This window comes from Leuciscus leuciscus, assembly GCF_965113295.1.
Source record: "Leuciscus leuciscus genome assembly, chromosome: 2".
Lineage (NCBI taxonomy): Eukaryota > Metazoa > Chordata > Actinopteri > Cypriniformes > Leuciscidae > Leuciscus > Leuciscus leuciscus.
Genome location: NC_138726.1, coordinates 25,700,784 through 25,714,788, shown reverse-complemented (window position 1 = coordinate 25,714,788; position 14,005 = coordinate 25,700,784). Strand labels below are relative to the sequence as shown.

Genomic DNA, 14,005 nt, shown 5'->3' with positions numbered 1-14,005 from the left:
GAATCGCTAGCGCTCTGGCCGCTCACATTGCCCCTTCTCTGGACCTGAAGGTTGAAAATCAAGAAAAGGATGACATGAACGATAACCAATCCTCAGACGACCTCAAATCAGATGACGAGAGTGATAAAAGGGATATGAAACAGAATCGGGGAAGCACTCGACCAAGGCAAGGCAACCGTTCATCAAAGCACTCCCTCTAAAAGTGTCCTTCAACACTTCAGCATTGACCTTAGAGACAGTGAATATTCAGATAAGCTAGTGTCATTAAATATTAGTATAGAACACCACTTAGATTTACTTTTTATGCCTGAAGTTTTACTCCTTAATGCTTGAAGATTTTAAATTTAATGTTACACCAAACACGCAGTGTTCAGGTGTTGAGGCCACATTGTTCCCGCCATCTCGTCTTGACAGCTGTGAATTGTTCTGCAGCAGTGTAAATGAAGACGAGGACCTGAACCCCGAGCAGAAGGCGGAGCGCGAGCGCGAGCGGAGGATGGCCAACAACGCCCGTGAGAGGCTGCGAGTCCGGGACATCAACGAGGCGTTCAAAGAGCTGGGCCGCATGTGTCAGCTGCACTTGAAGAGCGAGAAGCCCCAGACCAAACTGCTCATTCTTCACCAGGCCGTCGCCGTCATTCTCAGCCTCGAACAGCAAGTTAGAGGTCAGACGCCGTCCTGCATAATGCAATTATGTCATGTTTATATAAGGCCTGTCAGTCAATTAAAATACGTAATCATGATTCATCTAGGAAATTCATCTAAATTAACTGTAAAAAAAATACAACAGCGTTAAACAAATGCAATTAATTCTACACAACATCCAGGAGCATTTCTTGCCTTTTATCAGAAGCAAAAAAAGTGTCCCATATTTTGGTACTTTTTTTGACAGTATTATATGTGGATATATTGTCTTTAACTGCAGTACAGAGTTGTTCACAAGCTACACACACAATAAAGAGCTGCTTCATCGTTGACAAATGATTGAAGACAAGTTTTGTTTTTTTCATACAGTGCATTGTTGGTACTGTAAATATCCACCTCATTCATCATCCAAATCTGGCATTTAAACATCTGATCGAAAACACACAAGACATGATTACTTCAATATTATCAGGGGAAATGATTCTCCACTGTAATCTCCACTGTCAGACAAGGATTTATCAGTAATATTTTACTTGGGCCCTTGGCAACAGTGCTAAATAATGTTAATCAGTTCAGCAGAATAGCTGGTTTTATAAGGCAATAAAAGCTACATATTATTGCTTTACAAACTCAACAAAAATTTGAATTCTCCTGTGTGCAGAGAGGAACCTAAACCCCAAAGCAGCCTGCCTTAAGAGGAGGGAGGAGGAGAAGGTGTCAGGGGTTTCAGGTGACCCCCAGCAAACCCACCCGCCTGTGCACCCGAGCCTCACAGACACATCCAACCCCATGGGCCATCTGTGAACAGCCAGGTGAGCACGATCAGCTCCACACAGAGATGTAAAACGGGCAGGTGGTTAAAACACGACACCACAAGCAAGATTTTTCTTTGCTATTGCTTAGACACAAGCTCTGTTCCAAACCCTAGTGAGCTGCATCCTTGCCTACCTTCCTTTTGGAACAGTATTTATATTGTGAAAGCACCCGATGTCTTAAAGGGTTAGTTCATCCAAAAAGGAAAATTCTGTCATTATTGACTCCAAACCTGTTAGACTTTTGTTTATTTTCAAAACACAAAGATATTTTTAATGAAACCTGAGAGATTTTTGTCCCTCTGTTGAAAGTCCATTCCACCAAAACTTTGACACTTCAAAAAGTTCCTAAATACATTGTTAAAGTAGTCACTGATCAACACACATATATATAGAACATCCAAAATAGTAAAAGGCACTTCAAGCATATTTGATGTGCACTATGTATGAGTGTTGATCTGTTCACTATATAAAGCGATCACGTCTCTTCAGAAAACTTGGATTAAGCTGCTTGATTCACATGGATTACGTTTATGATGTCTTTATAAACTTTTTGTAGCATTAAAGTTTTGGCGTAATAGACTTTTAATGGAGGGCTTCATTAAAAATCTCTTCATTTGTGTTTCAAAGATGAACGAAAGTCTCATGGGTTTGGATTGACATGAGGGTGAGTAAAATGATGATAGAATTTTCATTTTGGGGTGAACTATCCCTTTAACCTAAGTTTTGGAAAACATATCTTTTTTAATACACGATACACATGAGAATGCGATTTGAGTGTCAGCACAGTGCGTCATAAGCAATGTCCTTAACTTTCCCTCACTTTTCAGATCAAATGGATCCCGATGGCGTGTGTTAGACAGAGTCGGTGACCTTGCTTTCCACGGGCGGACAGGACTCACAGTTTGTGACACAAATTTGAAAAGACAGACCACTCGAAGCAAAATTCCACCGTTAAGCAATCCTGAGATAGAAGAAAACTGGCAAGTGCCCAGCTCCCTGTGAAGACATCCCATATCGATAAGCAACTTTCTGCCCACCAGAGAAAAAACAAAATCAAGCATAAAATCCCCTCAGCACATATCGCTGTCTGCAAGCCGTGTGCCGCAGCTGTACAATCAGAGACTGTCGACACCCCCTCCACCCTGTACGTGGAAGTTGCCTTGTGCCTAAACTGAATTGACGAATGCATTGTAACAGCAATTTTTCTTTCTTTTCTTTGTTTGTTTGTTTTTTTTCCTATTTATTATGTTACTGAGCTGTAAGTCTATGTTTAAAGGGAAAAGTTCTGACATTGCTATGAGAATCTGGTGGCGTTTCAGTAGATCTGCAGTTTGTCCTTCACATCAGAGTCGTGAGCCTCTCTCCTGTCGCTCTGTGGATGGGCCGCTCGGCTCAAACATGAGATTAATATATTCGGATCAAATTCCGTGCCCTTTGTAAAAGAATCTGATGGTGTTTGAACGTTCAAAGACTCAAGGATCCCTGTGTCTAAAAAAGAAAAAGTTTTTAAAAAAAAAGTAATATATTATTTATATTTATCGTACATTCATTCCGCAAATGACAGCATGAGAAACCAAAACTACCTAATTCTATGTTGATAGTGTAGCTCAGAGTCCTCGTCACGGACAGAAAGTTACGGGTGAGGCGAGATGGGATCATCCTGTGCGTTTTTTTTGACCAGGACGATGGTGGAACGGCAAACTCTGGCTTTACTGAAAGGCCAAAGGTCAAACACAAGCTGGCATGTTTATACTCATTCGTGAGCAGTGCAGATACGGAAAGCAGAACGTTACAAAACCCCAGCATTCCCTGCATATTTCTTAGTGTCTTAAACGGGAAAAGGGACGCGGCCTCGTCCTTTTGATTCCTTTGCCATATAGTGTTATTATGGGTAAAGAGGAAGACGTATTTCCGATACAGTTGATTTGTATTCAGACATTACATTATTTGGTGGAACAGCCGTGGTTATGCCGAGGGCATCTGTACTGAGGAATCTCTGTTATACCGCGAGACATGGCACTGTTGGATTTACAACGAAGACCATTAATTCACCTGGCCTGAATTGAAGTTTTGTTTTATGTTCTTTTGTTTTTCTAAAACCATTAACAATTAAAAAAAAAGAGAAAAAAAAAGTACTCAAAGTAACCACATGTTATATGTTTATTTGTAATTGTATACAAAGCATCTCTCTAGGCTTCATAGTAAAGCGTATTTCTGTCGTGTGAAAATAGAAGGATGTTCTAAGTTACTTAGAATGGCTCTGTCTTTCCCCTCATGCATTGAAGTACTTGATACTTGATCAGCAGAATGTGAGCGCAATGTCTGTTCGAAAAAGAGAAGCTCTATGAATTCAAACGCTGTGAAGCATCAAAATCAGCAAACAGTGGAAATGATGAACAAAGCCGGTTTGGATCAGGATTTTCTCTGCCGTTATTCGTTTTGTTTTTAAATCTGAAGAGAGCAGCAGTCACTCACCACTTTTGTTTTATAATGTATGCGTTTTTTCTTTAAGACCAAAAATGTTTTGTTTTCTTGCTTTGGATTTCTTTTTCTAGCCTGTCTGTTGTCTTCCATGCGTTCACGCCATTGAAACTAGACTGCCACATTCTCATATGAATCACTCTCTCCATGACGAAGTCAAAAGAACAAAAACTTAAGGAAAGATATACGTTTCAGAATATCAGCATTATTTTCCTTCTGTGTTTTTTTTTCTTTTTTTTTTCTCTTTCTTTGCTTTGTGGAGAGTTTCCTTCCTTAACAAAATGATCGTGAAATCCATTAGTCTTTGTGGCCTTGTTATACATTTCAGTATTCAAGAGCTTGTATTTTTGCCGGCTGAAAATGAATCGAGGTTTTGAGTCATCTCTTTGTCTGTTGTTTTGTTTTCCTTTTTCTTTTCTTTTTTTCTGTGTTCTGTTTTTCCTCTGTTGGATATGTTAGATTTTGCTGTATGCCCTGATGCTTTCCCTCATAACAAAAAAAAAATCTATGAAAAGGATAAAAAAAAAAACATTTGGCTTATTTTTCACTATAGTTAGTCTTTTATACAATAATATTGTAAGAACATTTCTTGAATTCTAAATATTACTCTTTCTAGATTTTTGAAATCAAAAGTTTTGAGTAAAAAGTTTCTTACTTTATTTTACTATATTAGATAGTAAAAAAAAATGTACGGTTATTTACCATGACCTGTCCATTATTATAAAAAAAAGATTATCGATAGCATCTTAAGAACATAAGTAGGATTGTAGCTCGCAGTCTAGTACGTATGGGGTATTGTACGAGCTCGATGTCTCGAGTCTGCATTGTTGGTTGATGAACGATTTGTACCCATGTCAAAATTCAAGGTATTGTCAATGCACATCAGAAAACCAGCAGCAAGAAGTTGAATTCTTTTTCTTTTTTTTCTGTCTCTGTAACAGAAAACACAATATGTATATAACATTTATGTAGCAATAAATGTGCCATCTTTTTTAACTCAATTGTATGTTCCTTTATTTCCCTTTTGCAGCATTCGTCTCAGCATTTGTCTTCACGCAGCAAATCTGGATAAAAATATAACAAAAAAATATATATATATATCAATTGTACCAATATCTAAATTACTGAACAAAAGCTTGGCATAAGTGTGCTGGGACTTTCAAAGGATTTTATACATATACAGTACAAACTTTATAGGTTCAGTTCACCTAAAACTTACTTTCTTCTGTGGAACATAGAAGATATTTTCAAGAATGTGTCTTGAAAGAACATTGACTTCCATTGTTTGAGTATAAACTGCAACTGAAGCTTTTGGAACAACATGATGGTGGGTAAATTATGAAAGAATTATAATTTTTGGGTGAAATAGTCCATTCAAACACTGTGTTCCTTATCATATTTTCAGTTTTTCTTCAAAAGCATTACAGAGCCCTTTTTAATTTTCAATTTAGTGTGAAAACACACCAAAAAAAAGTATTATTTTGCCTCTATTTGGCTTTTTTCCTTTTGTTTCAGAAGAATTGTCTTTGCACTGAATGAAAACCTTTTCTTCTGAGAGTAATTCATATTTCTGTTATCGGAGTTCAACATCTGTCTTAACTTCACTGAAAGACAAACATACTTTGCGTCTCTTGTGAATGATCATGGGAAAATTACACTGGAGTGTAAGACTCTTGACTGTCACTCTTACATTGCAGGGTGTGTCCATATTCCCACGTATTCCCACTGTTAATTGACTTTACTTCCTAATTAAATGATTTGTTTTTGCCATTAAATGTCAGTTACGAAATATGGGAGCACCTGTTTTGTCCCAGTAGTGGTGAATGGTTTACGGCCAGAGTCTTTCTTCACAATGCAACTTTCCTAATGAAACTCTAATAACAGTTCGCTCTGTTTATTTCTCATTTTTCATCTCATCCATACATTTTTATGCAATGACATCAGTCCTGGCTGTCCAATTAAAAGACTAAACTAAATCCCAGAACTCATCTCCCTGTCTTACACATCTGCCCTAAATTATGTCTCTGTACATGTGTGTGAGAGATGCTTTCTCATTGGATTTGTCCTGTGCTGACAGGTTGGGCCCCAGATCTGCTCTGAGACAGGATCGGCGCTGGGGAAGAGGTTGCTAAATGCTGGAGAGACCTCGGCCAATTCTGACTCTGTCAGCCTTCCAACACGACACCTCATCTGGAGAACGCTCCAACTCCACGGGCTTGGTGGGAAAGCTTTTTCCCATTTCCTCCTTGTGTGTGTGTGTGTTTTTGTGGGACTGTGTGCATATTCCTTCCTGCCTTTATCAAAACCGTGCCCTGCAGTGTTTACTTGCAGTCAACTAGAAAAATGGGCAGTGTTTTATAAGCATGGGATGGGACCACCATGTTTGCGAGCTAACTTCCTGTGGATCTGGCTGCCTGAGACAGCCCAGAGAGGGAGTGTCATGGTGGGCTTGCTGACAGGAGCATCTTGGCTTCTTCAGTTGGAGCGCAATCAAGGTTCTCTCAGGCTGACATGCATTTGATTAGAATGTTCCTGCTGACTCTTTTCCTTTCAAATAAATCACTATTGGGTTTATACTTAATGGCTTTATATTTGCACTTTAGCAGATTTTATATTTAAAATTCTTAAATTGAATTCTTCTAAATGGCTACTTCACTTTGGTTCACTTTGGTGTTCACTTTGGTGTCCTTAGTGACTTTCTTTTACTGATGTTTTAATGAACCTAATAAATACACTTGAAAAATTATCTAACATAAGATAACACTATAAAAGTAGCTATATTTAAACATTGATATCTGTCCCTTAAAATGGAGATCTTGGTTTGTCCAACCTCTTGACCTTCTTGAGATAGTATCCAACAATTAAAATCATACATAATTTTTGAAGTGCTGAATTATTATTCAATTCACTGAAATTATTCAATACGTTTGAAAATCCAGTGCTTAGTTGATCGTGATAAGCGCTCATTTTCACAGTTGTATTTGACAATGCATTACAATATTGAGTCACTCCCTTAAAATGTAATTGCCTTAATTTTTCTCACCTGGGCTGGGCTTTTTTATATAGTATAGTAGAATATATATAATAGTTTTTGGTCTTTTTTGGGCAAAAATTTAAATAATAAGGCTAAAGGAAATGCAAATTCACGCACGTACTGTAGAGGGCGCAGCTCAAACAAAACTTTCAGCTGTGCTGCCGTTCTGGATTGCAGAAGAATAGGATGCAGGAGAAGAAAGTTTAACACTTTTACTTCACAAATAAAAACAAAAAATCAAAAGTAATTTTTGCTTATGGTTTAACTGAATCATCGAAGGTCAGCAGCAAGTAGGCTACATTTATCAAAGTGAGATTAAACGTATAAAGATATTTATTTTAATTATTGGAGGTTTGTGAAGTATTCTGATTTTGCATTTAACTGATTTTCTTAATTTTGAGGAACACTGAAAACAAAATTGTGATTGGTAAATGTATGTTCACATTTCGTTTAGAACTACAATAATCATCAAGTTTACACTTCCTCTGCACTTACACCTGATTTCTCTCAACACAGGGGGGACAGGGAAAGCTGTCAGTCAATACATGGGAAAACAAAGTAATGCGTTACTTTACTATACTAGTTACATGAAAAAAATTATCTGGTTACGTAACTCGAGTTACTTGTAATGCTTTACATCCAACACTGGCTGTCACGGCATCTTTGTTTCCAGGCAGACTGTTAAAGAACGTGACACACGTTTCTCGGACATCCTGTAGAATTCAACCAATCAGATGATGACTTTGAAAATTCTTAAGCGTTTCCAGTTAAGTGTGCCATATGCATCAGATGTTCAGGCAGCGGTCCGTGGGTGTCTGAGGCTGAGTCTAGGGACCTTCACACAGGGTGCGTTTTTGCATTTAAATATAGCGAAATGCACAGGGCTGGATTTATGCATAGGCATATAGGCACGTGCCTATGTTCACCATAGACAGTATAAGAAATGGACAGAGTCATCTCATTGGAACTCAATTGAGGCAAGTGAAGCCCATTTTCAGCGATTTTTTAGGACTTCCGTTCCTGACGCGCAGACTCAAACTGAGCTTGACGACGTAGATGTGACGTGAGCAACCCGTCTGTCTTCTAGTGGCTGTGGCATGAGAAATCTGAATCATTCCCTTCCGAATCTTGCAGAGACGGAGAGCGTGAGTAGGAGGTGTCCATGAGCTAGGAGCAGGAGAAACTTTTGCTAGGTATTCTGATTAATTATTTTGTCATTTTGCCTCCACATCTCCCCGATTGCCTGCGAGCTTCTCCTCCTGTCCATACGGTAATCTCTCTACTGTGCGACAGAGAGTCGTGTGGTTATGACGCAATCGTTAGCCTACTTTTACAAAAACTGTTTTTACGGGGCCATAACATAAGCTACAAGGTAATGGGGCATTTTATACATTGTCGTGTTTCTTTAGAAATAAATAATGGACAAATGGAGTCTTTAAACACCTCAGATGTAAAGTTATTCGCTGTCAAAGTGACGCCAAAATGAATGGGAGTCAATGGGATGCTAACAGCAGGTGAAGTTCTGCTACAAGATGGTGGCACGCGGCCGGCTTCAACTTCCGGTCGACTTCCTTCCCGCTTGATGTTCACACATGCAGGGGGGCAATGATGATAATTTTTTTTCACTCTAATGCCAAAACTCTGTGACAATTACTTTATAAATTAATAAAATTTATAATATTGTTGCTGTCGGGCAGAAGCTTGTATCTCCAAATATTGTACTGGTCACCCTTTACGTCTCTGTAGGTTTTGCAAATATTTAACAAATGAAAAGTATTGAAAAGAGCTTGTGATTAAACCTCGTAACTCCTTTGGATACTCAAACTGTAAGTCAAACCTCATAACTCCACCCGCCTCTATCGTGAATGAAGTGCCGCACACAGTTTGGACCGTCTCTGTTAGCAATGCACGGGTAAATAAAGAACTGGTACATAAAGTACAGCATTTTCTTTACTAAAAAACCCCCACTATATGTGTATATATATATATATATACAGTGGGGAGAAGAAGTATTTGATACACTGCCGATTTTGCAGGTTTTCCCACTTACAAAGCATGTAGAAGTCTGTAATTTTTATCATAGGTACACTTCAACTGTGAGTGACGGAATCTAAAACAAAAATCCAGAAAATCACATTATATGATTTTTAAGTAATTAATTTGCATTTTATTGCATGACATAAACTTTGATACATCAGAAAAGCAGAACTTAATATTTGGTACAGAAACCTTTGTTTGCAATTACAGAGATCATACGTTTCCTGTAGTTCTTGACCAGGTTTGCACACACTGCAGCAGGGATTATGGCCCACTCCTCCATACAGACCTTCTCCAGATCCTTCAGGTTCCGGGGCTGTCGCTGGGCAATACAGACTTTCAGCTCCCTCCAAAGATTTTCTATTGGGTTCAGGTCTGGAGACTGGCTAGGCCACTCCAGGACCTTGAGATGCTTCTTACGGAGCCACTCCTTAGTTGCCCTGGCTGTGTGTTTCGGGTCGTTGTCATGCTGGAAGACCCAGCCACGACACATCTTCAATGCTCTTACTGAGGGAAGGAGGTTGTTGGCCAAGATCTCGCGATACATGGCCCCATCCATCCTCCCCTCAATACGGTGCAGTCGTCCTGTCCCGTTTGCAGAAAAGCATCCCCAAAGAATGATGTTTCCACCTCCATGCTTCACGGCTGGGATGGTGTTCTTGGGGTTGTACTCATCCTTCTTCTTCCTGCAAACACGGCGAGTGGAGTTTAGACCAAAAAGCTATATTTTTGTCTCATCAGACCACATGACTTTCTCCCATTCCTCCTCTGGATCATCCAGATGGTCATTGGCAAACTTCAGACGGGCCTGGACATGCGCTGGCTTGAGCAGGGGGACCTTGCGTGCGCTGCAGGATTTTAATCCATGACGGCGTAGTGTGTTACTAATGGTTTTCTTTGAGACTGTGGTCCCAGCTCTCTTCAGGTCATTGACCAGGTCCTGCCGTGTAGTTCTGGGCTGATCCCTCACCTTCCTCATGATCACTGATGCCCCACGAGGTGAGATCTTGCATGGTGCCCCAGACCGAGGGAGATTGACTGTCATCTTGAACTTCTTCCATTTTCTAATAATTGCGCCAACAGTTGTTGCCTTCTCACCAAGCTGCTTGCCTATTGTCCTGTAGCCCATCCCAGCCTTGTACTGTAGCCCATCCCAGCCTTACAATTTTATCCCTGATGTCCTTACACAGCTCTCTGGTCTTGGCCATTGTGGAGAGGTTGGAGTCTGTTTGATTGAGTATGTGGACAGGTGTCTTATACAGGTAACGAGTTCAAACAGGTGCAGTTAATACAGGTAATGAGTGGAGAACAGGAGGGCTTCTTAAAGAAAAACTAACAGGTCTGTGAGAGCCGGAATTCTTACTGGTTGGTAGGCGATCAAATACTTGTGCAATACAAATGCAGATACAAATGCAAATTAATTATTTAAAAATCATACAATGTGATTTTCTGGATTTTCCGTCTCTCACAGTTGAAGTTTACCTATGATAAAAATTACAGACCTCTACATGCTTTGTAAGTAGGAAAACCTGCAAAATCGGCAGTGTATCAAATACTTGTTCTCCCCACTGTATATATACTGTATATATATATATATATATATATATATATATATATATATATATATATATAAGGCTAAAGTTTGATGTATTTGAGGAGCGGAGAAGGGTGAATTATCTATCATTTGTCATCAAGTCTTTTAACCACCAGATCCCCCTGTTAACCCTCATGACGAAGGGCATCTCAGGAACCGCATTCCAATGGTTGAAGTCTTACCTCTCAGGTAGGTCCTTAGGGTGTTGTGGAGGGGTGAGGTGTCTCAGTCGCAACATCTAGCTACTGGGATGCCTCAGGGCTCAGTGCTTGGACCACTTCTCTTCTCCTTCTACATGTCATCACAAGGATCTGTCACTCAGAAACTTAGTTTTCATCACTGCTATTCTGATGACACAGCTTTATCTCTCATTACAGCCAGATGATCCGACGGTTGCTGCTCGCATCTGGGCCATTTCTGGCAAGACATTTCTAGCTGGATGAAGGACCACCACCTTCAACTCAACCTTGCGAAGACAGAACTGCTTGTGATCTGAGCCAACCCAACACTTCATCACAACTTCTCCATTCAGCTAAGTTAATCAACGATAACTCCATCAGTTAAACTTCATAGACCACATTACTTGAACTGCGCGGTCCTGCAGATTTGCCTTATACAACATTTGGAAGATCAGGTCCTTCCTATCAGAACTCCTTTTCCAAGCTTTTGTTCTATCGAGACTGGACATTTGTAATGCTCTCTTGGCGGGTCTTTCAGCATGCACTGTCAAACCTCTGCAACTGATCCAGAATGATGCAGCAAAGGGGGTCTTTAACAAGCTGAAGAGAACACGTCACACCTCTCTTTATAAAGTTGCACTGGTTGCCAATTGCTGAATGCATCAAATTGAAGGCACTGATGTTTGCCTACAGAACAACCACTGGCTCTGCACCCCTATACCTAAACTCACTACTTCAGACCTATGTGCCCTCACTGCCCTGCAAAATTGCCTTTTGCAAGTGAACGGCACCTTGTGGTGCCATCCCAAAGATGCTCAAAATCACTTTCACAGGCCTTTACCTTTACCATGAGTGGAATGAGTCTTTAGCCATTTTCAAGAAACTGCTGAAGATACATCTTTTTCGTCAAAACTTGACCCATTAACACTAACATTCCATGTATCAAAAAAATAAAAATAAACTTGCTACGTGTACTGTGCTAGATTAAGTGGGACTAGTCGCAGCACTTGCATATTGTTGCCCTTTTGTTGGTTTGATTGCTTCTGTTGCTCTCCTCATTTGTAAGTCGCTTTGGATAAAAGCGTCTGCTAAACCATTAAATGTAAATGTAATGAGTCATAGCATCATAAGCCTGTGCGTAGCACTTCGTCTTTAATAACCTGTTATTTTGGCCAGAGCGTCCACATATAGCATATAACCTGTAAGTAAAATGTTTATATAATGACACCTGCAAGTGTATTATCATATATAAAGCCACAATATCAACTTTGACAACACAGTGTTTAATTATTTGAAATTACTGTGTTTTCCCTACCTATCCTGAAAGAGCAGTTTTGGTCATGGGAGGTGTCCGGCTGACACTTGGACAGTGTCCTGGATGGGACGGGGCCCTCCTTTAAAAAATTGTTTTGTTTTGTTTTTTGTTTTGTGATAAAGGTTTTAGGTTTTCATTACATTAGGTATTAAAGTGAAGAAATTAAGACAGGACTACATTATTTCTGTATAACAACATTCAGTAGCCTATAATGAAAACAATAATATATTTGTGTATAGTCGTCAAGATGAATGAAAATACTGCAACGCCTCCATTGCTGGATCTCTGTTCACAACAGGAACTGGGACAGACAGCGCTCCCTGCTGAACAAGCTGCTGTTTTTTTTTAGTTTTTTTTTGTGTGTGTGTGTGTGTGTGTGTGTGTGTGTGTGTGTGTGTGTGTGTGTGTGTGTGTGTGTGTGTGTGTGTGTGTGTGTGTGTGTGTGTGTGTTTTAGTAGAGCTTATTTTGTGTTTTCCTCACAGTCCTCACAGCTACAAGACTAACTTCACCCACATATAGAAATAAAAACACAGCAGACCGAATAAAAGGGAGTCAGTAGCCTACTCACACTAGCCAAGTCATTAATGGTCTTGGTCCTTAGATTGGTCTAGGGACAAATGCAGTAAAGTTTAAAGAGTATGTTACCAATTTATTAACAGGTAAATTATTAACAGAACATTTTTGGGTGATATCCCTTTGAAGACACTAAAATTATGCACATTAATAATCAATCAAATAAACAAACATGTTTGATAAATGATTATTCCAGAAATGATCACCCTGTAATGTTCCTCTAGTAGTCGGTGACCCATTATCATTATAGACTATTAAGGAGGTTGAAGCTGAGGCAGACTTTCTCCTTCGCTTTATATTAATACATTTTGATGGGCTAGGTGGAACACATTGGAAAAACTTTCATTTTAGCCACTGCTTTCTGTTGCATTTTATTTGATATTCTGTTGATCTATTGTAATTGTTTGTTTATTAACATTACTGGCACCTTATTATCTTAATATATTTATTTGCTGTCTGTCAGTATGCACACTACAGTAGGGTGTTAGTAGTGGAGTTTGGTGTCTGCAGTGTTCTACCACTAGATGGAGCTGTCAGTCTAAACAGCTGTCAGGCATTTATCCCTTAATTTAATGCTAGGCTAGATAATGTCTAACAGTTCGCGCAAGATAGACAGCAATACACGACATTGTGTATTTAATGCTCTTAAGTTATTTGAATTTTTTTTACTACACCAGTTATTTCACGAAATTCTCTCTAGCTCTGCCAAAGTATCAGTAAACAGTGTAACTAAACACACATTTTAACTGTAATTTTTTTTTTGAATTCAGTTCAAAGCTGAGTTCAGTTGAAGCCAGTTCAAGTTTTTTTAGGCACTTTTCAAACCATTCACAGTCACCATTTCATAATAAAGACGCGTGTCCTTCCGATTTAGTCCCTGTCTTACAACTCAAAATAACGATAATTTAAGGGTGCTGTGAAAGCTGTTAATGAGAGTTTTTTTTAACAACTCGTTTTATAATATTTAATAAAATGTTAGGCTATTGAATGTCTTTTGGGTTTCTTCAATATTCAAAGTCTTTGGGAGTCAATGGAGAAGAAATCAATGGTTTGTCACCATTTTGAAAAAGACCCATATCTCTCTCTGTCCTCTCTTAATAATTCGTTATCACATGAAAACCCTTGATTTCACCGATACTGGAAGCATAAGTGCTTAGAAGGCCTCCACCCAGTTTCTGGCTGTGCCTTTGTGTCTTGAGATCAGCTGAAATGCGAAGTGAGCCCTGTTCATCAGTCATGCCGAGCAGATCAGCTGATCGTGAATCAGCCTGCGGGCGGCGCGAGGGTGGAGTGAGTGACGTGACGGGTGTGGGCGGGGCTTCGCGCTCTTC

General features: G+C 39.5%; 1 protein-coding gene across 5 annotated transcripts in view; it reads left to right on the top strand.

The window, feature by feature from the left end:
• tcf12 (transcription factor 12) overlaps nucleotides 1-4,937 on the top strand; it is a 112,536-nt gene extending 107,599 nt beyond the window's left edge. For all 5 annotated transcript variants that reach the window (XM_082161872.1, XM_082161870.1, XM_082161869.1 and 2 more), the window contains 4 exons: nucleotides 1-166; nucleotides 433-665; nucleotides 1,307-1,457; nucleotides 2,288-4,937. In XM_082161872.1, coding sequence (XP_082017998.1) covers nucleotides 1-166; nucleotides 433-665; nucleotides 1,307-1,449 — 542 coding nt within the window. In that variant the 3' untranslated portion in view covers nucleotides 1,450-1,457; nucleotides 2,288-4,937. The remainder of the gene's footprint in view (nucleotides 167-432; nucleotides 666-1,306; nucleotides 1,458-2,287) is intronic.
• The last annotated feature ends 9,068 nt before the right edge of the window (nucleotides 4,938-14,005 follow it).